General features: G+C 38.7%; 3 protein-coding genes across 5 annotated transcripts; 2 read left to right on the forward strand and 1 right to left on the reverse strand.

Annotated features, from left to right (window-relative positions):
- Positions 1-2,123: 2,123 nt before the first annotated feature.
- RB195_021115 (uncharacterized protein) lies at positions 2,124-6,793 on the forward strand (the record flags this gene model as incomplete). The annotated part of the gene is made up of 6 exons (XM_064207693.1): positions 2,124-2,179; positions 2,673-2,769; positions 5,684-5,795; positions 5,866-5,942; positions 6,436-6,559; positions 6,615-6,793. The coding sequence occupies 6 exons, from the start codon at positions 2,124-2,126 to the stop codon at positions 6,791-6,793; spliced, it is 645 nt and encodes a 214-aa protein (XP_064063574.1).
- A 1,520-nt stretch (positions 6,794-8,313) lies between these two features.
- RB195_021116 (uncharacterized protein) lies at positions 8,314-13,683 on the reverse strand (the record flags this gene model as incomplete). Of its 2 annotated transcripts, XM_064207694.1 has the most annotated exons (11): positions 8,314-8,451; positions 8,730-8,801; positions 8,860-8,922; positions 9,337-9,492; positions 9,575-9,814; positions 10,030-10,181; positions 10,645-10,720; positions 11,299-11,422; positions 13,130-13,207; positions 13,374-13,553; positions 13,610-13,683. In XM_064207694.1, 11 exons carry the CDS (start codon positions 13,681-13,683, stop codon positions 8,314-8,316), a joined length of 1,353 nt encoding a protein of 450 aa, XP_064063576.1. The 2 variants fall into 2 exon arrangements, with proteins under 2 accessions (XP_064063576.1, XP_064063575.1); XM_064207695.1 differs by lacking the exons at positions 11,299-11,422; positions 13,130-13,207 and adding an exon at positions 11,149-11,191.
- Positions 13,684-17,867: 4,184 nt separating this feature from the next.
- On the forward strand, positions 17,868-20,627 carry RB195_021117 (uncharacterized protein; the record flags this gene model as incomplete). Of its 2 annotated transcripts, none has more annotated exons than XM_064207696.1 (10): positions 17,868-18,083; positions 18,188-18,271; positions 18,383-18,514; positions 18,570-18,732; positions 18,798-18,936; positions 19,491-19,628; positions 19,693-19,789; positions 19,869-19,969; positions 20,026-20,188; positions 20,535-20,627. In XM_064207696.1, the coding sequence occupies 10 exons, from the start codon at positions 17,868-17,870 to the stop codon at positions 20,625-20,627; spliced, it is 1,326 nt and encodes a 441-aa protein (XP_064063577.1). The 2 variants fall into 2 exon arrangements, with proteins under 2 accessions (XP_064063577.1, XP_013304892.2); XM_013449438.2 differs by having other exon boundaries at positions 17,922-18,083.
- Between the last annotated feature and the right edge of the window lie 668 nt (positions 20,628-21,295).

Below are 21,295 nucleotides of genomic sequence, written 5' to 3' on the forward strand. Positions count from 1 at the left end.
GATATCCTAGAAGGTGCAGTATGTTTATTCAAAAAAAAATTATGGAACACCACGGTTGAACGTTGGTTGAGCTGTTTTTGGAAGCTAAACGTATGGTTGCAGCAATGTCTTATGCTAGCCATTTGTCTTCAGAGAGGTTCTGAATTGTTTACCAATTCTACGAAGGACGTCTACTGAAAAAAAAAAACTATCAAGCTCATATTACTTCAAGATAAATATTGCAAATATATCATGCAGTGCGCAAGCACGTAATGTTAATTTCTTTATTTCTTACTTATTTTATTTTGATTATATATTCTGGAGAATATTAGTACGAATGCACTCTCACTATGCTGAAACCACGTCACTACATAAGTGATCTTCTTCTGAGTTTTAATAAATGATCCCCACTGAATGAGGGCTCGAAAATAACACTGTCCTCGTTCGTAATCGTTTCCGTGAGGTCATTTCCGAACAAGGAAATCCTTCAAATGCACACTTTAATAGTTCATTTTTCGAGAAGTAGTCCACATTTCTGAGTAGCGCTCCTTGAAAAACGAAAAATTGAGTAGCGCGATTTTCTCTTGGCGTTTTTGCATCGAACAAAAAAATGTAATGCCAGGTGCAAATAACCGTGAAAGAATACGTTCATCTCACGTGACAGTATACGTGTATGAGAGACAGAAATAGTCCGTGTTTTTATTGGAGATCAACAAAAAATCACTAATTGATATATATTACTGAAGTCTCGCCGTCTGAACCCGATTCCATAGTAACAAGGAGAAAACCTCCCCAGAATTCCTTGTATGAAAATTTATTTTTCGTTTTATCGACTCAAATCTGTTCCTTTTTAAATGTTATGTCAATTGCGCAAATAAATTTCGCACATCCACATCGCATATTCCAGCTACAGTATACGTAATAATGTAAGAGATTTATATGAGAATGAAAAGTGTTCACGGGAGAAACAAACAAAATTGCATCTCAGGTTGTCATATAAAGGTTAATTAAGTACAATAAACTAACAAAACATAATAATTGTTGCAACTACTTCTAGGATACTCTTCCTTTTTTTTTCTGGAATTGAGTCGATGTGCTTTGTGAAGTAAACGGTCATTCATCATCGGGGCTCTGCAAAGATTAGCCAGCATCATTCGTATTCACGGAATCCCAAAGAGATTAGGCTGGGAAAAATTCAAGGAAGTAGCACAAGTATTCTAATGTATGGATGAATTCTTCAGACGAGATTACTGCGAGATAAAAACTAAATTTTCCCATAGCACTCGTAAAGATAGGTATAGGTAAAAGATTTGTACTGTTCAGTGATAACTGCGTGATATACATTAGAATCACTTATCAAAATGTTTTTTTTAGTCAGTCACAGAAGATAAAATAAAAAAACATGAGGAATCAGATTATCCAGATGTAGTGCAGATACAAATTATGCAATAATTTGACATTATGCATGGGTTTAACTACAAATTTCCTTTTTAAATTTATATACCTCTATCTGTTTAGTTCTGTCAAAAAAAATGTTCGAAGAGAATTTTCAAATTTTTCCTATTGCTCTCAAAACCAAGAATTAAACCATTATGCGTAATTTTCGCAATAAAATCTCAGATTCTTATAAAATCTTTATTTGCCAGTTGTATTTAAATTTTTTGTCCTGTTGGTTTTTCAAACTCGACTCCGCAAATGTGTTGGAGAACAGACAGTGGTTTGAAATCAAATTCTGATTTTGCTGGCTGTATCCGGAGATGTGGAACAAATTTATTCCTTCACGGTAGATGGTGTTGTCACAGAAAGGAAGCAGCATGACAAATAGAGAACAAAAGCACACAATTTTCTTTTTTTTTCATCGAATTCATGCCAAAAATCAATCCGTCCCAGTTGTCGAAGTGGGCGGACCCATGGTGTATCTTTAACCGCCGGCATCTTTTTGAGTTCTTTCCATTTTCCTACGAACCTCTACAGAACTCTTTCTTCAATCTTCAGCTATTTTACGTTTTACTCAAATATTTTCAGAGATTTTCATTCTAAAGCGAAAAATGTTTCCGTTCTTGTGCATATATTCTTAACACTGCAAATTTAATCGGATTCTGTTCATCAGGTTTTAATCCACGTGCTATCGATGCCAAAAACTAATGTCTAATACGTCAGCGCAATGCACATTATTACGCCAGTCCGAATCGAGCGATATGTGAGAGTTCAAATTATTTTCAAATTTTAATAATTAATTTCGAATCAGTAAAAGACAAATTTTAACAAATGTGCTAATTCTAGCTGTTTTCAGTAAGTGTGCTTATGCTGAGAAATGTTCGAATGATACAATCTTTGAAAAGAAAAGAAAAGAAAGGAAAAGATAGAAAAGAAAGAAAAGGGTTGGAATGATTGTCAGAACTGAAGAACATATAGAATATTCTAAGATCGTAGAAAATACGACAATGTTATGTGTGACAAACCGTGGATGATCATTGTCGGATTTATCCAAAGACTTCTTTTTCTTCTTAATTCTTGTCCATTACTATGTAAAATTTTTCTAGAGGAGATTAATTTTAGCGCAAAAAAAGAAGCAAAAATCTGCATTACGTTTGTGTTATAGATTTCAAGGTGATAAATACTAAGTCATATAGAGTTTAACATATTTGTAGAGATACATGTAGTATTTAAATTTGATTATATGATTATTTCAGAGAAGCGGTGCCAATTGCTCGTGAATATCTTACCCTACTTTCACAGAACTATGAAAATGGTAGTTACGCATTTTGTGGCGGAAGGATTCATGTTGCGGTTAGTGCCTTGGCTAATTTAATAGGATCTTCTGTTTGAAGTCAACTTTTACATGGTTTCTTCGACAAATTCTGAACTCTACGTATTAGAAAAAATTATTTTAAATTGTACAGTAAAACTAACCGTAGAAATGAAGCTAATCAACATAAAATTGAATAATGAAGTGATAACGCAACCCTACGTTTTGCAATTTTTTTGCATGCGCGCATAATTCTATACGAGAAATGCCAAAAGTCGTAATTTTGTGAACGAAATTGTTCTGGTAATTTAATACAACTTTAATATTTTATATTACATCATTCTAATTATATTTGCCATTTAAGTGCCTGAGAACTTAGCATTTACTACTGGTAGCTGACAAAGACTCGTTTGCACGCGCTTCTTTTTGAAAACGGTGTCCTTGTGAGTTATCTATTGCTTACTTTTCTTGGCTGAGGGAAATGTTTTGGATTTCGCTACCTGAAAAAGCAAACCTTTTCCATGAGATGATTGATTTCCTTGCCATGTACCCCACAGTAAACGTTTTAATTACAACCTCTCTTTCACAGTAGTACAACCTTCTAGCCATATTTTATAATAACATACAGCCAAAGCTATTTCTCATATGCCTATTGTTTTCCCAAGAATGTATGGGAACAAGTTGACAAAAAATTACAAGCAAATCCTCACACTAATTCATATCGTTTATGAAATAATCTCATCAATAATATGATACTGACTATTGAAGGTTAAATAATAGGAAGAAAATGGACAGGGGCAAAAAAATGTGGTTGTAAGGGAATTCAGAGGAAACTTCACAAGGAATACCTAAAATTAGCTAACGTACAAGAGACTTTCCTCGCCCTACTTTATTCCGCTTTCTTCTACTTTTCCCTCTTACATTATCCAGAAAAATAAACTGACTGAAAAGCTGATCAAATTAGCGTTCTAAATGTAACGAATTTTATGTGACTTCTGGAACACTGGAGTTTTTTTTTTTGGGGGGGGGGGGCTTCTCCAAAAAAAAAGTGCGAGAAAATGTGGAAATCCAAGGGAACAAAGAGCTGAGTGAGTAGAGCGATGGTGAGAACTATGCGCCAAGGCGTAAAGGCTGAAATATCCACCCCAGACGAAACGTCCAACTCAGAAAGGAGCAATGTTGAAAAGGAATGAAAAAGCAATTATTAGTGACGACTTATTCGGACGTAAACCTCAGAACTTGTCAAGAACATTCTTTTATTATAAGAACATTACGCTATTTTTAAGCTGTTTCAGATACCTTAGATTATGATTAGATCCTTATCTTTCCATCTTTCCATTCTCAAACTTTCGCCTACAATTTTGTTATGGTTATTTTCATCATTTTTCTATACACGTATCAATAAATATAATAGAAATAAAAAAATAATAAATATATTTCTATATTTATCAATAAATAAACAGCAGTATTTCTAGTAGAACGTAAGGTGATTGTGTTCAATGCTCGAAAAGATTGCACTTCTTGCAGAATTTTGCAAATTCATCCCAGGACAATGGAATGTCACATGAAGTCCTTTCCACTGCGACTTTGCACGAAAAGAATATGAACAAAAGAAAACCGTGAAAATAATGCACTTACGCATTTGAAAGATTTCAAAACAACCCTCTCCGTAAATTTATTCAAAAATTGACCTTTTGCTATGTATGAGTGTAGTACGTTTCCAAGAACTCAATACCAGTTCTAGGGCACATATCTCCTCGAATATTATGTTACTTAGCGAACTCATAATGGAATTGGGTTACTGCAACTAGATTATCCGCATGATTTTGGGGAACTTTCACATCCGAAACAAACAAATGACCATCTACAACTACTTGCTAAATTGACTTGTGAGAAATGTATGACTTTTTTCTCCCATTCAAGAATTCAGTTTTTGGATGAAAGTGACTCAATTGTCATACTAGTTTCTGGAGCTAGATATACCTATTCATAAACTCCCTTTTCAGACAAAATATGATACCATTTTTCTGCCAAAGTAAACGGTGGAATTTTCTCTGAGAATTAGTGTTTCTGGCACACAGACGTCAGGATACGTTTCAGAATTAGCATTAAGCCAGAGGAAGCACCACGAATTCGACAACTAAACGAGATGTTTGCTGACATAAAAAGTCTCCGCGCTTTTTTTCTTCCTGGAATTCAGAAAGCGAGGGTGAAAGTCGCTGATACACGACGAAATTAATCGTAATTGCATCGGAATCGACATTCTTAATGGACAGGAACTTGCACGGCCACAATGTTCGTAATTACACAAAAGTCACCAGAATTAACTTCTCTTGAGGGACAAAATTTTTAGGATGTTTTCACAAGTGAAAGATGAAATGAAACGATAAATAAACATAAATTAAATTATTCATAATTTTCTAATTTCTTGATAAACTACACGTTTTTGAGAACTGGGGAAAATGAAGCAAGTGAGATAATCCACGTGGATTGATTCGTTTGAAGACAAATAGGGATTTTTTTTTGAATTTTAACACGGATTGGCTTGGAAATCCCGTACTTACTTTGTTTTGAAAATGATTCACTCAACTTCTCAGCATTTTTGCTTCATAGCACCATCTGTCAAGTTGGTTGTTCGACCTCGCGCTAGCGAAAGGTTGGAGGGATGGATGAATTGCTTCGATTAAGAGATTTCGAACAAAGAATAGTTCATCGTAACACAAAACATTCAAGGATCAGTACTCAGAAAAGCGCTAATAAAAATAGGACTGCAAATCCAAGTCAATCGCATTTTTCATCTTAGTTAACTTTTTTTATAGGATTTTTTCAACCTTTTTAGAGAGTTAATCTGCCACTGAAGAATATAAAAATTAATGGGTATAAAAGATTGCATAATGTTGTAAATACATCTAGGAAAATACATATTCTAGTGAATTTAACACTCCCCTATTTCAGCTTCTCACCAAGATTATTAGTATTGGTGTAATTCCATTTTATGCATTGATTCTAATGTTTATGATACATTTTGGTAACGCTACTGCAATTATGTTCGCCATCATAATACTAGGTAAGGCAAACTTTTTCTTTTAAATTTCAAATTCACTGATCGCTTCAGTGAACATCGAATTTTCGTTTAGGTTCGGTTGCTGTTACGACCATCTATGGAGCTTTTCGAGGGAGCAAATTGTGTCTGGTGCCTTTCATCTTTTTGCAGGCATGGATTATGAGAATATTTATGAATTAGGCGGAAAATATCATGAGATAAAATTGCTCAAACTGAAATTTTCTACGATGATAATGCCTAAGCTAAATTGTCCCGTGGTTGGTTCTCCATATTGGTTTCCCAATCAGAGACTCATGAATTCAGATATTAGGCTGTTTAAATACCTCACCCAATGAATCTGAGGTGGTACGGATTTCAGGTGGAGTGTCCTAAAAACGGCCTGGAAGATGCGGCGCGTGCACACGGCTGGCGCGCTCCAATTGAACTCGTTGTAGAAAATAGCGCGCCGGAACGCTCGAAGTCGTATCTTCCTTCCCGTTTTTTACCCCCATTAGCAATAAATGCACAAAATCACCTCCCTCTCCATAATCTACGATCCCGTATACGAATACTTGACCTGAAATCCATACCATCCCAGATTCGTGGGGTGACGCCTTTAAGATGGAGATTTTGACACGATTACGATTCTTTTATCTTCGTTTAGGTGGTATTTTTTATTTACGACCTCGTTCTTCTCGGTCTTTTTGCAATTGCGCTATTTCGATCTGAGAAGAGTGCATCACTGGTATACGCTATTTATGTAACAGAGTCAATATCACCTCAAATAGGTATGTTTAAACGTTTCATATACAACTCAACCTCATTTATACATGTATGTTTCAGTTTTACTCGTTACGTCAATAGTTCTGCTATGCGCTATTCCACCAATTTTATGTGTAGCATACGTGGTTTATCTCGATATTCTTTTCATAGCGGAACTTGATCGTAGCTTGGAATTTATGCGTGAGCTCAATGAAAACGCCTCTAATGACGACGCAACACAGAAGTTTACCAATTTCTAGCCATATATTGGTTTCTCTGTGCGAATCTCAGGAATATGTATAATAAATTATTCGTATGCTTGTGCAAGTACAAAAGGTGTGCATTTATATGCTTGTGTATGCGCGGGTGATACAAAAAAGCAAAAGTCCAGTGTAATCAGAAAAAGAAATGAAAGTTTCAGTAAAGTACGGCATAAAACTAGAACAAAAAAAAAACAATAATATATTAAAAAGCCTGGTAGTAACTAGATTCGCGTTATGCGCGACTTCGGGAAGAAAAACCTCATCAGCTCATTTAAAGAACTAGACCTTATCTGTGCCCGATTCAGGACTACCCTCAGCATTACGAGCATTCATGGATAGTAAGGCGAGTACTATGAACATGAAACAAGATTCAGAAAATGAGTATATTCACAAATGACTGAAAATATACGGTAAAATGAGCTAAAAGGAAGATAATATGCCCCGAAAATGAACGTTTGGGAGAATTATCGGAAGAATAAGCTCGAACCATCAGGATGAAGTTCTCAATGTAGATCGCACCTATTTGTACAAGCCAAAAGTTTCACGGCTACGAAAAAAAAAGAAAAGAATATGGTGAGTAAAATAGAAAAACCAAAAAAGTACGGAATTATCAATAAAATTCCGTTGTAAAGGCGCAAACACGCTGTCAGAAAATGCTAGAACGGCAATCACTGCAGCAATCGATTTGTAGAGCAAAATTGAATCCAATATGACCACCGCGCCATGAAACGGTGTACACGTGATCGAATTTCATTCTGAGACTTTATATCGTTCCGAGATTCCTGAAAAGTTTAACACCTTCCCCATCCGTCCAATACCTTGTCTCTCAACAATGCCTATTCCAACACTTGCTATCCATTCCCATCTTAGTTCACCTCCATCAGCTACTCATTTACGTTCTGACGTGTCTACTACCTCACAATTTATGGCGATTTCCTTTTTTTTTATATTTCGAAATTGAAATCAAAACCTTCGTCGAAGTGTTCGAAAATTTTGCCACAAAATCGCCATCTGCAAAGAAGAGTCTCTGGTTGAGTTGAGCGCGGTTAAATCATATTCCTTCACATGAATCCTCGCGAAATGGTCATCGGAGCATCATATGTAGAACAACCGTAATTAAATGTACAGCACCGAATAGATGGTCACAACCACTCAAATTCGAATTTTTTCTGTTGGATTTTCGAAGGTGTCCCCCATACCATGCTTTCAGAATTTATATTCGTTGTGAAGATGTCAGAGATGGATACATTCGAGAGCAAAGTACGATCAAAATGTAGGATCACTTTGTTTAAGCTATATCGACTCGTTTTACTAGAAATCGTATTTATTTACTCGCGAATGAGATCAACTTCAAAGATAAACATTATCTTATCTAATAGAAATGTCCAGAGGAAATGAAAAACAATAAAATAGCGACTTCTAACAACAAACGGAACACGGTAATGATGTCATTACAAAAACAATAAAAACAGCAAAGGTAAAAAATGGAGACGAACATAAATGGCTGTATCTACTAACTAGAGGTAGTTTTTCGATCCGAACCGAGCACTTAGTTCACCAGCCCGTTTTTTCAATTCCTCAGCAGAAGCAGCAGGTTTTCCGCAGTAGCCCATGTCCTGATCCCTATTGAACGGCACTCTTTCTCCAGAATTTGTCTAAATAGATACAACAGTGATATTTCCGCCCATTCAGTTGATTTAATCTCTTAATGAAAACCCATACAAGAGATCTTGTGCATTTGTATAAAAATGTCAAGAGAATAAATGAATGGAAAACGTTGGAAATGTCCTGCGGAGAATAGGGCGACAGAAATAAATACATAAGTATACAGACAAAAATTAGCCATTTTCGGAAGACCTGGAGTCATTTTACATTCTATCAGCAGCCCTTAAAATATACAGCTCGTACTCTACTGATATCAAACTTAACGTACTGTCAGCTTCGTTCCACTGGCCTTTTCACGTTTCTTCATGTGCATTTCAACGAGAGACTCGTGGGGGCTGCTCTGCAAAAGTGAATTAAAATATATTTATATATTTTGAGATTCCCCGATAACATTTCACCTCATGTTCCTGATCGGTGACAGCCTTCTTTTGTTCTTGGTAGCCGCTATGGGGCTCCTTTCCCTGCAAGTAGTCAGCTCTAAGTGAAGGAAGTTCTATCCTTCGAAAGAAATTGTGAATAAGAATAAGAGAATCAGATGGCCATGGGGAGCTTACTTGTATGATGCTATTATACTACTCAAAAACTTGAAAACACACCACCAGAATGATCAAGAGGAAGAAAGAAAATCAAAATATTCGGAGATATTCCGGAGAATTCTGCAATAAACGAAAAAAAGGACTTTGTTATGATAGAACTTCTTATCAACTAAGTGTACACGCAAAACAGTTGGGAGCAGCTGACCAGCCGTATAGCCCACAGAACACTCGTTCTATAATTTCTAGTGTAGACTAAGTGTAATAAGACTTTTACAGAAAGATTGTAATGTATTCAAAATTAATTTCTTAAAGGGATAAGACCTGCTCTAAATATCGAACCTGAGTCATGACACGTTTCGTCTTGGGAGTGTCTTCCCAAGATTCGTCGAGTTCGGAGGTATCCTTTGTTCTCTTGAATGTGCGAGCAGTGAGACCAGCAATGGGACCTTGTTTAGGCATTTTGGTGATCCATTCTTCTCGTACTAGCTTATGTTCCTGAAAGCAAAAAAGAGAGGTCTTTTAAATCATGTGCACAACATCGCCAAGACATTACAACAATGGCAACAGTTGGAATCACCTCAGCGTTCTTTGACTCCAGTTCTAAACGTCTTTTAACGTACTCTAACGCTTGTTCTTCTTTATCCACGTTAGCAACAGGCATGGGACCGATATCGTCGTATTCAGATTGAATTGGGGTAGGCCCAAAGTTTTGATCGTTCCCCAAATCCAGATCAGGTGGCAGCGACGGGCCGATCCAACGTTTGGAGTCATTGCTCTCTGCTGCAGGTGGCAACGCAGGCCCATAACAATCGTCCTCCTGAGGATAAGAACTGTCTAGCACCATTGCTCCACGACTAGAGGACATAAATACACAAGAATGTTGAAAAATGAAGCATATTCCAAAACAGTTGAGGAGGTTATTAATGTCACCGATTGTGAGTCGATAAACTTGAAGGCGAGAAAAAAAGAAAAACGTTGAAAACCAGCTGTACTTCATTTGTATCGAACTGTTTCTTCATCAAATGTTCTTACTTCGGTGTCATCAGTAACAAATCCAGGAGGTAACTCGGGACCAATCGTTCTTCCGGCATCCTTGGGAAGCTCAGGGCCAATAATTCCCTTACCTTCCGTTAAACTTTTATCGCCCAAAGACACGGGTAAAACGGGACCATAAACAGCACAATCTGAAAACGTAATTCGTAACTTGAATGTGTGGCCGCAATAACGGCAAAATGCTCTTTAGAAACATCATTACATTAAACAAAAGTCTCGCAGTTTCTGTCGCCATACTGATTTCAACTGTTAGACATTATCAGGAAAAGATCAGGTATTTCGAAACAAAACAATTTTTCATATGCATAGATGATTTCCAGTGTTACTTTTTCTCATCAATCTTCCTTCCACCGCATGAGAGTCAGATTCTTATTCTTTGAAAAAAAAAAGAAAAAAAAAAGAAGTTGGCCGTTAGATAACCCAGCGTTGGTTGTTCTTTGACTTGGACTCCAATACGTTTAAAATGTTAGAAAAATAAAACATTAAAATAAAAAAATCAAATTGTTTTGCTTTTGCAAACAATGACAGCATACGAAGCAACGGTAAACCAACACTTCCACACTATCTCTACTAGAGTATAAATGTGAAACATACCTACATGATTTCCGTCCTCCGATCCACTCATTAACGGTGTTGTTTCATTATTGGTTGCCATTTCCTCGATGGGTACCTTTAAATAAATTACACTTCAAAATATGGCTCCGTTAGAAATCCCTATCCTATAAGATCAAGTTAATTTTCTTAAACTGAACACACACATACATACAGGAACCAAACGATATGAAACCAGTTTGGAGAAATACTTATAAAATCAATTTAAAGAAATGCTCAGCGAACAGAAAAAACTGAGTTTTTGAAACTTAAAGGCAGCCAAGATTTTTTACACCCACTAAATTTCTTTGATGTTGTAGTTTGCAACAATCGATGCTGCACGGATCTGAACGGGATACGATGTGTGCGTGTTTCGTCCAAGTATGGTCGAATGTATGGGATAAACCAAAAATGCCCATTTTTAAGCACTGACTTTGCTTTCATCCCAAATCTTTCATTCATGAAAGATATGGATGTATTAGCTTAACTGATAAAACAATAACACACCTTAGCAAAAATACGACCAACGGAAGTTCGTTGGACCAGATCCCTTACACATACGTTTTCATATCGTTACCACATTCCTGGTCTGAACTTTGTCGACTCACAAAACTATAATTTAGAATTTACATAATACCAAACGTGTAATCGACTAACTGACAAGAAAAGTTGGTCATCAATATGGAAGGAGATCAGTAAAACCATAATTTCTGATAATGTTGTGTTATCTGCCATGAAAGGACTGCGCCAGACTCTACTGACAATAAGTTTGCCGATTTTTCTTAAATGTTCTGGATTGGACAAGTGTGTTTCGCTTTTTTTTCTTTTTGGTGCACCATTGTGAATAAATAAATAAATGAATGTCCTTCGAGTTTAGAATCATAGCACAGCCAGAAGAGACTTTTCGGTTAAATATCCAAAAAAAAAAGAAATAAAGAAATGGAATAGAATGAAAATGAACACGAAGGATGAGTGCATTGAGATCACAATCGAACAAGCTCCATATCGCGATCTTTCCGGAATTTGATGTACAGGGCGGGCCACTAGGATCCCCCATAAAAATCCGTGTGACTCTGAATTGTGGTACGAAGTGGTGTGCTACGTTATCATTCCCGTCGTCTAAGGTAAGTAATAATCGATATGTTATACATAAAAACCGCTTGAATGTTTTCTATAGGATGATCAGGTGTTGCAGAAGATAAATCACTGATGGCATTGATTTTTTCCCGGCTCATACGAAGAAGACGCCAAAACGATTGCTGGCAACAAAGATCAATGCCAATCTTAGCTACAGCTCATGCAAATCAATCAAAACTACGTATTCAACATGGCATAAGGACTGTAGAACATGGGTACATCTGGAGATGTTTCCATATACTTACTAATCTTATTACAGAAAACTTTTTTCTTTTCAAAATTTGCCTCCGCTGTTTCCGTTACTCGCAATGATTCGGTTTTTCTGCGTAGTTTCATGTACTTTCAGGAGACTTGGTAAGAAAAAGAAACGCAAAATGAAAAACTGGGTCAGGGCGCAGAACGGGACAGTCAGGTTTACGTGGTTAACTGAACTAGAGTGCTAGCAACCCATCGACAGAAGTGGCAGAGGTTAAGCTTGAAAAAAGGAAGACTTAATGGCATCACCCCACGAATCTGAGGTGGTGCAGATTTCAGGTGGAGTATTCGTATACGGGATTGGAGACTATGGAGAGGAAGGTGATTCCGTCCATTTCTTGCTAATTGCCGTAAAAAACTTCCCGGAAGATGCGGCGCCGCACAAGACTGGCGCGCTCCAATCGAACCTCTTGTACAAAATGGTGCGCCAAAACGAATGAAGCCGTATCTTCCGGGCCGTTTTTTACGGCAATTAGCAAGAAATGGACGGAATCACCTTCCTCTCCGTAGTCTCCCATCCCGTATACGAATACTCCACCTGAAATCTGCACCACCTCAGATTCGTGGGGTGATGCCTTCAAGTAGAAGTCGAAACGAACCATAGAAGTTACCTAGGAAGAGAATATTACCAAGGATCAAGAGTAAGAGATCGGGAACAGATAACTTTTGCTTTCCAGGAAAGATAAAAAACAAGGAAGATAGTCCAACATCAACTCCACAATGAAAAATCACTGCAGGAAGGAGAACGATAGTCACACCCCACCAAAGTTCCAAGGATTAGGCGTCAAACGTGCTGTGTTTGTGCAGACTCTACGCATTGCGCAGGCACTTACGACATACAAAATAATATTTTCGGATTTCAACTCCTACTTGTTTTCAGTCTTCCAGTACCGGCCAGGTCAGTTTTCTTTTTTTTTAATTTCTTTCGCTTATGTGTTCACGTTGACTGTATTTTGTATGTTTATGCTGTTCGATTATGTATTCAGTCTTACTGTGTTTTTCCCCGATGTACACTATGTCCTTTAATGCATGCCACTACGTTGAGATATTCTATTCTCAATGTTTTTCTCGTTACCTTTGGCATCGTATGCTGTACCTTCTGTCATCCTTTGTTGTCGCATGTACATAATCATGCGAACCATTGGATGCTCTGGAAGAGACGCCAGCACGAGTGCTATACAAAGTTTATACATTATATGAATACGAATATTTAAATTTCATAGTTCTAAGTCACACCACGAACAATTTTCTTCGCCAAATTTTGATATTTGTACCGTTGGATTACATTTTCATGTACATTCCCATTATAAGTAAGCATACAAATTCTTATGATTCTAAACCTAGAAATAAATTCTAAACCACATGCATCACTTCTGCCCAATTCTGTTCTATCATGAGGACATACGTTGTTGCTGATACATTCGGTATGCATCCAATCCTCGCATGTTGGACACTGAATCCAATAAATCTGATTGTTTGTGCTATTGCTTCGCTGCATCCGATACTTTGCAGCGATATTCCTGAAAATCCCTTTCACCAATCTCTTCAAATTCTACGGTTATGCAGAGTGATTTACCCTATATCTTGTGTTGTAATGAAGTATAGGCGAGTGCGAGGGCCTCCTCTTACTTGTACTCTTATTTTCTTCATATACTCGTCGGACGGTGAGACCACCTCTTAACAGCGAGACTACATACTTTTCAGTAGTCTCAGCGGGGATGGACGTGTTTCATTTCCGAGATGGGTGAGACGGAATTCGACGACTAACCACACTATTACTCCTTTCCGTTACCTAGAATTCGTCTGCTTTTACTAAGATCAATTTGAAGAGCCACTCATTGTTGATGTTATAAAATGTAGTACACATATAGTTAGGTCTAAACGACATGAAGCACGGACAGTTGCGTAAGCGGCTGCGCTCGAAGCGGCGCGGTGTAGCGTAGCGGTTGGGATCGTGTAAGGATTCTCGCTACCGCTACCCATTCATATTACGCCAACCTGATAATATTGCAGATTTTGGAAACAGATTGTTTCTATCACGAACTCGTCTGCGTCCTCGGCATGCTGTTGCGGAGCACACTCAGCGAGCTCACAGTGACTCTACACATGCAGGTTCAGCAGCATCAGAAAGATTCAATGAAAACGAAAATATTTTTAAAAAAGCAAATAAAAAGTTAATAAAAATGTAAACCACAACTATTACTCGGACAAAAGCATCGTGAAAACTACAGACTATCAATGCGACTCATGTTAACGTTTTCTCTGCAGATGGCGTACAAAACAATAGATGGTGGTGAATGTTCGCCACCGTCTTTCGTTCCTGTATCGGCTCAGCCTATTCGTACTGTTGAATGCCGCATCACAGTACTCACAGTTGTAAACCGACTTTCCCGAAGCTGCAACTTCCTGTTCTTTTTCTGTGCCTTGAATTCGGCTATTTGCTCTTGCGAATATTCATGGACATCGACGAGATTTTGTTTTTTGGATTTTTCTTTACCATTTCTTCTTTATATTGCTCTGATTGTACTGTCGTCATACATTCATGACGACACCAGAATCAGAGCAATATATAGTCGGGTCAAAACGACATGAAACACGGACATTTGCGCAAGCGGCTGCGCTCAAAGCGGAGCGATGGAGCGTAGCGGTTGGAATCGTGTAAGGATCCATGCTTCCGCCACACACCTCTGCTGTTCGCCATGGTCCCACCTCGATTCCAACCGCTGTCTCTACCGCACCGCTTCCGAGCGCGGCCGCTTGCGCAACGGTCTGTGTTTCATGTCGTTTTGACCCAACTATAACTTGTATATGAAAGAAAAGCGAAATAGTACTAAAAAAACTGGCTTGGCATTCCTGATGTAGATTGAAGATAAGTTGTTAACTGCTGCTTTAATTTTGCTTTTTTGGTTTCATTAACTGCTAGAGTTCGACTGACTCGGTTAGGAACAACCTCAGATAATGAATCTCTTGTACACTTTCATGGCCCGATGTTGACTTCAGATGACGGGCTGGAAAGGCCTTCGTTCAACACGAGAAGGCATGAGCTGAATCCTGTTTTATTGAAAAATGTCTTAGATCGACAAGAGTCGAGATTTAGAAAAAAAAAACTGACGCGGCTGGTACTGGAAGACTGAAAACACGTAGTACTCGAAATCAGAAAATATTATTTTGTATGTAGTAGGTGTCTGCGAATGTGTGTAATTTGCGCATTCAACATTATACTTGACGCCTAATCTTGGCGGAACTCTGGTGGGGGTGTGACTTTTATACACTTGCCGGAATTTTGGAGGATGCAACGCAGGATTTGGACGCTTTTTCTAATGTATTGCCTGGGACATTTTATTTGGCTTCAGCACATTTATTTGTGTTAGCAAGGGCGATATTTTATTGCTTTTTTTGGTTATAGCAGGATGTATCTTCTTTCTTTTGATGACTTCGATCTGGAAGAGTTATATTTGTTCGGATTCAGTGAACTCAAGTTTGATGTTCGATAGCGCACATCCGTTGGTCAGTTTTGCACATTAAACATGACCGTGGAGGTATGACCCCTCTTTAATCGCTTATTTCCTTAAGAACTCGCTGTCCGAATTGATGTTTTCAAAACCAGAGAAGAAATATAATGGTTGGATAAAATTAAAGTTCGCTTCCTACTTCATCGTCTGGATGGATAGTTTGGGATGACGTTGTGGGTTGATTCTGGTGAAGAGGAGTCTAAGGAGGAGTCTAAAGTTCTGCATCAGATGCAGTTTGTTTGGGGGAATCTGTTCCTTGTACAATGCAATTTTTATGTTTTGTTATCTTTTAAATGACTTTTTCAACTGCACAATAGAATCTCGTTCTATGATCCAATGGAACATTCTTCGTTCCTGTCGTATTTATTCATGAAGGAGGGTACAGACATCGGAGTGATCGATAACGGTGGTCTGTGTAACTGACCTTTTATCTCTCCCTCTTTCTTTCTCTCTGTCTTGAATTCGTACTTGCTGTATTTTGTTGAGGCTGTGCTTTGTTTATTTATTTATCTATTTGTTTGCTTACTTATTTATTGTGTACAGTTGTAGTCACTTCCTTCTCTTCCACTTCGGCAATGAACAGGAATAGTATATAAACAATTCTTTCCTCCTGGAGATTGGAAGCGGATGGCATAGTCAGATCAAAACGACCTGAAGTTCAGCGCAGTTGCGTAAGCGGCTTTGCTCGAAGCGCTGCGAAGGAGCGTAGCGGTTAGGATCTAGTTGAGACCATCACGAACTGTAGTGCTTGGTGCTAGCAGAATTGTCCTCAAACGTTGCAGTCCGAGTGAAGCCAGCGGTGATCGCCTCACGATCCTAACCACCGGTTCGATCGCGCCGTTTACGCAACTACAGCTGTCCTTTTTTACCGGGTTATATTTATTTTTCCAAGTCCATTCACGAATTGTCGTTTAAATTTTTTTCTCGACTCTGTTTCGCCCACAAAGCATGTAGTGAGTTCTCTGAAATGTGCAAATTATTTTGTTCCTACAACATCACCGTTTTATTTTATATTTGCCCGTGTCAGCCTTCGGTACGTTCAGCAGCGATTACATGTCCTCCTACCAGAGGACATGTAATCGCTGCTGCACGTACCGAATCGGCCTGATACATCATATCCTTGGCGATGATTGATGGTGTGCCTCTTTGCATTCCGCTTATCGATGAAACGATCTTCGTTGATTCATCAGGAAAATCAAAATGTTAGAGGAGGCACGTTAAGAACTATGAAACAATCCTCTCCAAAAAAGGGCGAATAACTGTCGTAGCAAGAGAGCTCCAAGGTGTTTGCCTGCCCGCCTTGCAGTGCTGCAACGCCCGTCTCCACCGTGTAAGAAGGCGGGTTGAACGCTAGCGGCAGCGATCAATTAAGACGAATTGTCGCGCAGACGTTTATGCGAAGTGACATAAATGTTTACTTGCAAAGTTAATTGGTTTTCAATCGTGCTTTTCGTGACCGTAAGTGATTTTCCACACAACCACACTAATTTGGAACGATTTTATCAATACGTATCATTGTAGCTGACGAGTGACTGTTAAGGGAGTGCCCTGTAGCGCATCTGTTTTATATCATGAAATTGACGTGATACAGGAACGCCAGAGAACCCGGGGTTCGGGCTGCAGATTACAGAACCCATCGTGGTTTCTCCCATCTTCCCTTGACCGTCGTAAAAAACAACATAGGAACGGGGTTTGTTCCTGTGAGGTACGTTTGAACACATCCCCTTGTACACGCTCCGGTAGTCTCCCTTTCCTGGTAGACGCGGCGCGTGTGTAGGGGTCATGGGTTCCAATTTACGTCTAAAAAAAAAACGTCGCCTTTCACGCCGTTTTTTTTACGATTAGAGGAGGTTGAGAGGAGCCAAACCAGGTTCTGGGCAAAAAGTTGGTTGGGGGAGGGAGGGGCAGGGGAGGGGCACATATTCGCGCTCTTATTCCTGGAAGCTTTAGCTTCCTTTCTTCTCTTAGTAACTTAGCTTATATATCAAAAATCTTCTAGGAGTGATGGTTAGGTCCTAAGGCTCCGTCTGATTTGGTTATTTACTTCCAGAAATAAGAGCGCGACTGAGTGCCCCCTCCCCCTGACTACATTCTACCCAGGTTCTGTAATCTACAATCCGAACTCTACGGGTTTGCGTATTTGCGTAGTACGTCGATTTCGTGATACGCTGCCTTCAAGTTGTCTGCATAACAGGGCTTCTACTCCGCAGCCAACACAAACGTGAGAGTGCTGCCCCAGCCGTGCGTGTTGGCTCTCTGCATCCGTAGTGTCTATTCCTCAACGCAACTTCCAGCACCTGTCATTGTCTTGTCATTGTTAGCATGTCACTGCTGCGATTCGTGTCTTTCCGAAATATCTTCTACTATGTGCAGATTATGGCAGATTACTCGATTGGGGAGAAGATATTAGAAGAACGCCTGTATGACAGCGAAAACAATCGTACTCCAGAGCCTGAGCATGTTATTAATTTGAAGCATGGTGTCGTTCGCGAAGCCTACGAATTATTTTTGACTCATTTTGGTGCTAGTCCAATAAATGTAAGTTCTACAATTTTATGCTTAAATGGTCAAGAATTGTCGAATGTATTTAGTTTCATTTACGATTGCTTGAATTCGAATTTTTCTGCTATTATCAATTACAGGAGTTAAAGGCTGCGGCTGCTCCAGGACGGGTGAATCTTATTGGAGATCATGTTGATTACTGTGATGGAGTTGTTCTACCCATGGTAGGTGAGCGAGCATATTATCTGTTTGGAAATACTGTTGAATCAACTTTGACATACTTTTTATACTTTAGTGTAACTAAGTGCTATGTGTAATATCTATTTATTTTCCAGGCTATTCCCCTGTACACTGTTGTGCTGGGCCGCAAAACGGATGATCAAAGGAGAGGATTCACAAATATCTTCTCATCCCATTTCTCGGATCCTGTTGTCATTCGGCGGCCGTATGATACTATCATCGAAAAGGTTTACAGTTGTCTTTGTATTCCTATGTTTCTTTTGCCCTTTTATCTTTGTTTAGAATGTGAATTGGGGACGGTATATCCAAGGTGTTTTCGCGTTAACGGCATGTGACCTGTGTTTTGATGTTGTTGTTCACTCCAGTATTCCTATCGGATCTGGACTTAGCAGCTCTGCTGCACTCGAGTTAGCTTCATATCACTTCGTTTCCCAATTCTTCCTAGGTAAATAATTGTTTCAGTGTATTTTTGAATAGTGAACATATTAGTCCCGTATTGAATCAGTTTAGAGCCTCTACCCACAGGGGTAAGTAGTGCAGAGCTATGTCGTCGAGTTGAACACGAGTATGCGGGAATGCCTTGTGGAATTATGGATCAGTTTGTTATTGCCTTAGCCGAACATGCTCACGCTCTTCGTATTGATTGCAGGTGGATTCGCTTCTCGTATTGATTATAGATCACTTTTTAAAGTGGTTTTTACTGTATTTCAGTTTAAGACGAGAAGAACAGCGCCAGTTGTTTGCGTTTAGTGTCTTGAATTCAGTAACATTAAAAGAAAGAAGAAAAGTCAGAGAAAGATGAAGTGTTTTGAGCAGTTTCTCTTTGATCTGTAGGCTTTCATCATGCGACTATGCTAGTTAACGCACTCTGCAGCAAGTGTTCCGCGTTGCTCTTTTTGTCGTCCCGGAAGGAATACAGACTTCTGTTTCCTTTACGAAATTCAATACCTTCCGTGTTTTTTTTTACAAGGCTCTACCATTTCAATCCTTACCTTTCTAGATGTTCTAAGTTTTCCCGCCTTTCTCATAATATGATTTTATTGATTAAATTCAATATAGAATTTGAGCATTCTTCTGTCGCATTTCGTCAAGTAATCTGATAGAAGTCATTTGTTAACGGCGCTTTTGAGGTTTTTGACGATGGTGCATGACATTTTCTTTGTTATCAATGTTATCCATGGTAATCGCTAATGTTTATCACAGATCGCTTTCCTACGATTTGATTCCCATGAGCATATCCCACGACGCCCTCTTTCTCATCATTAATAGCGGAGTACATCACATGCACGCCGGTGGTGAGTACAAGAAAAGAAGAGAAGTGGTTGAAGAAGTGCTTCGGATGTGTGTGTTTATTCGAATTCCCATTCGTTCAAGCCATGAATAAGTGACGAATAATGGACTTCAGCCTAAACCTACCTTCGTGGCGTGATGTTACCCACGACCTCCTGCACGAGAAGTCGTCGCTTTTTAATTCTGGTGCGCTTGATTGTGCCCTTCATGTCGTAAGTAAACGTGACTTCCTGACAGTACTCTTTTTTTCGCACGAAAATAGTGAAAGGATTCTGGTAGGGGTCTTTGCAGGTTGATGAGATCGAACGAACGTTTAAGGCTAGCGAGGCACTGCTAGATAATGATATCACTCATTTTGGACGATATATGTGCGAGAGTCACAACTCTCTCAAGTAAGTGTTTCATTTGATAGAAATTTATAGGGACAGGTTTTTTTCTTTCATTCCAGGGACAAATACCGTGTTTCTTGCCCTGAGATTGATGAATTAGTATCACTTACGTTGTCATGCGAAGGTGTATTCGGTTCACGAATGACTGGCGGTGGTTTCGGTGGTTGCACAGTTTCACTTGTGAGGAAGGATAATCTTGACGATGTGAAGAATTACATTAAGGTGAACAGAGATAAAATGAAGAAATATTGTCATTGAAATGGTCTTAGATGTACAAAATATCGGGGTGCTCTGGTACCCCAGTAAAACCGTGTCGAAGTCGGAGATTTCTCAAAACTTTGGGAACCCTTTTCTCTCCTGGGGAACAGAAGAACCGAAAAAAAGTGGTGGAAACGTTCGGCCTTTCCAACATATCTCCGATGAGCGAAAATCCCAAAATGGACGGTTTTATCTCTATCATTTCTTTCTTTCGTCCTTTCTTTGTTTCTTTCCCCCTTTTCTTCCCTAAAAAAAGGAAAAAGAGAATCGCTAATTTTGATGAAAACCAGAGATTCAAAGTATATTTTAGGAGAACTACAGGGGTGGAACGCCGACTTTTTATGAATGTGAGGCAGTGTCCCACGCTTCTGCAGTCGAGCTCGAATTTCTTGCCAAAGTTTAGCAGTCATATCAAGAAGATTCTAATGTTACTGCCGGTTTTGCTCCAAGATAACATACCAGCAAGAAAATAACTGGATTTACTCGAATTTTATTCAGTCTTTTCTACAGGTTCGCAGTGTATTTAAGGAGTACTTAGGTGATGATATGTTATTTGTGAGATACGGTTTAATTTGTAGATTCTCTTTCGAATTGTTGCAATTGTATAGGTAACATTACATTTGTACTAATCGTTAACAACAGTATCGGTATCATAAATTTTATGAATGGGTCACGTGTAAAAGAACTATGAAATAAAACATGTTTACGGTATTTGTGGAAACACCTGTGATCATTTGGAGAATAGGGACAACAATAGTCGCAAGGTCTTTCGTTGTTGTTTCGTGCGATGGGACCTGATTAGCGATAACAGCGTCAACAAAAAGCAATCTTTCGATTCACAGTCCAGTGACAGTTGAAATACTATATCGTAGGTTGTGTACCCTGTGAAAAGATTGGCTTTCCTGTATTATGGAGAAATATTCGATTTTTAAGCTACCGTTCGAATGTCTTCCTCTACGAGAAGTATTGAATGGACCGTTTTTGAAATGAAAGTCAAGTTCAGTACAACATAAACATAATTTCTATGACGTTAGGAACGAAAACCTCTACTGTGAGATTCTGATGTGTGAT

This window comes from Necator americanus, chromosome X, assembly GCF_031761385.1.
Source record: "Necator americanus strain Aroian chromosome X, whole genome shotgun sequence".
Classification (NCBI taxonomy): domain Eukaryota; kingdom Metazoa; phylum Nematoda; class Chromadorea; order Rhabditida; family Ancylostomatidae; genus Necator; species Necator americanus.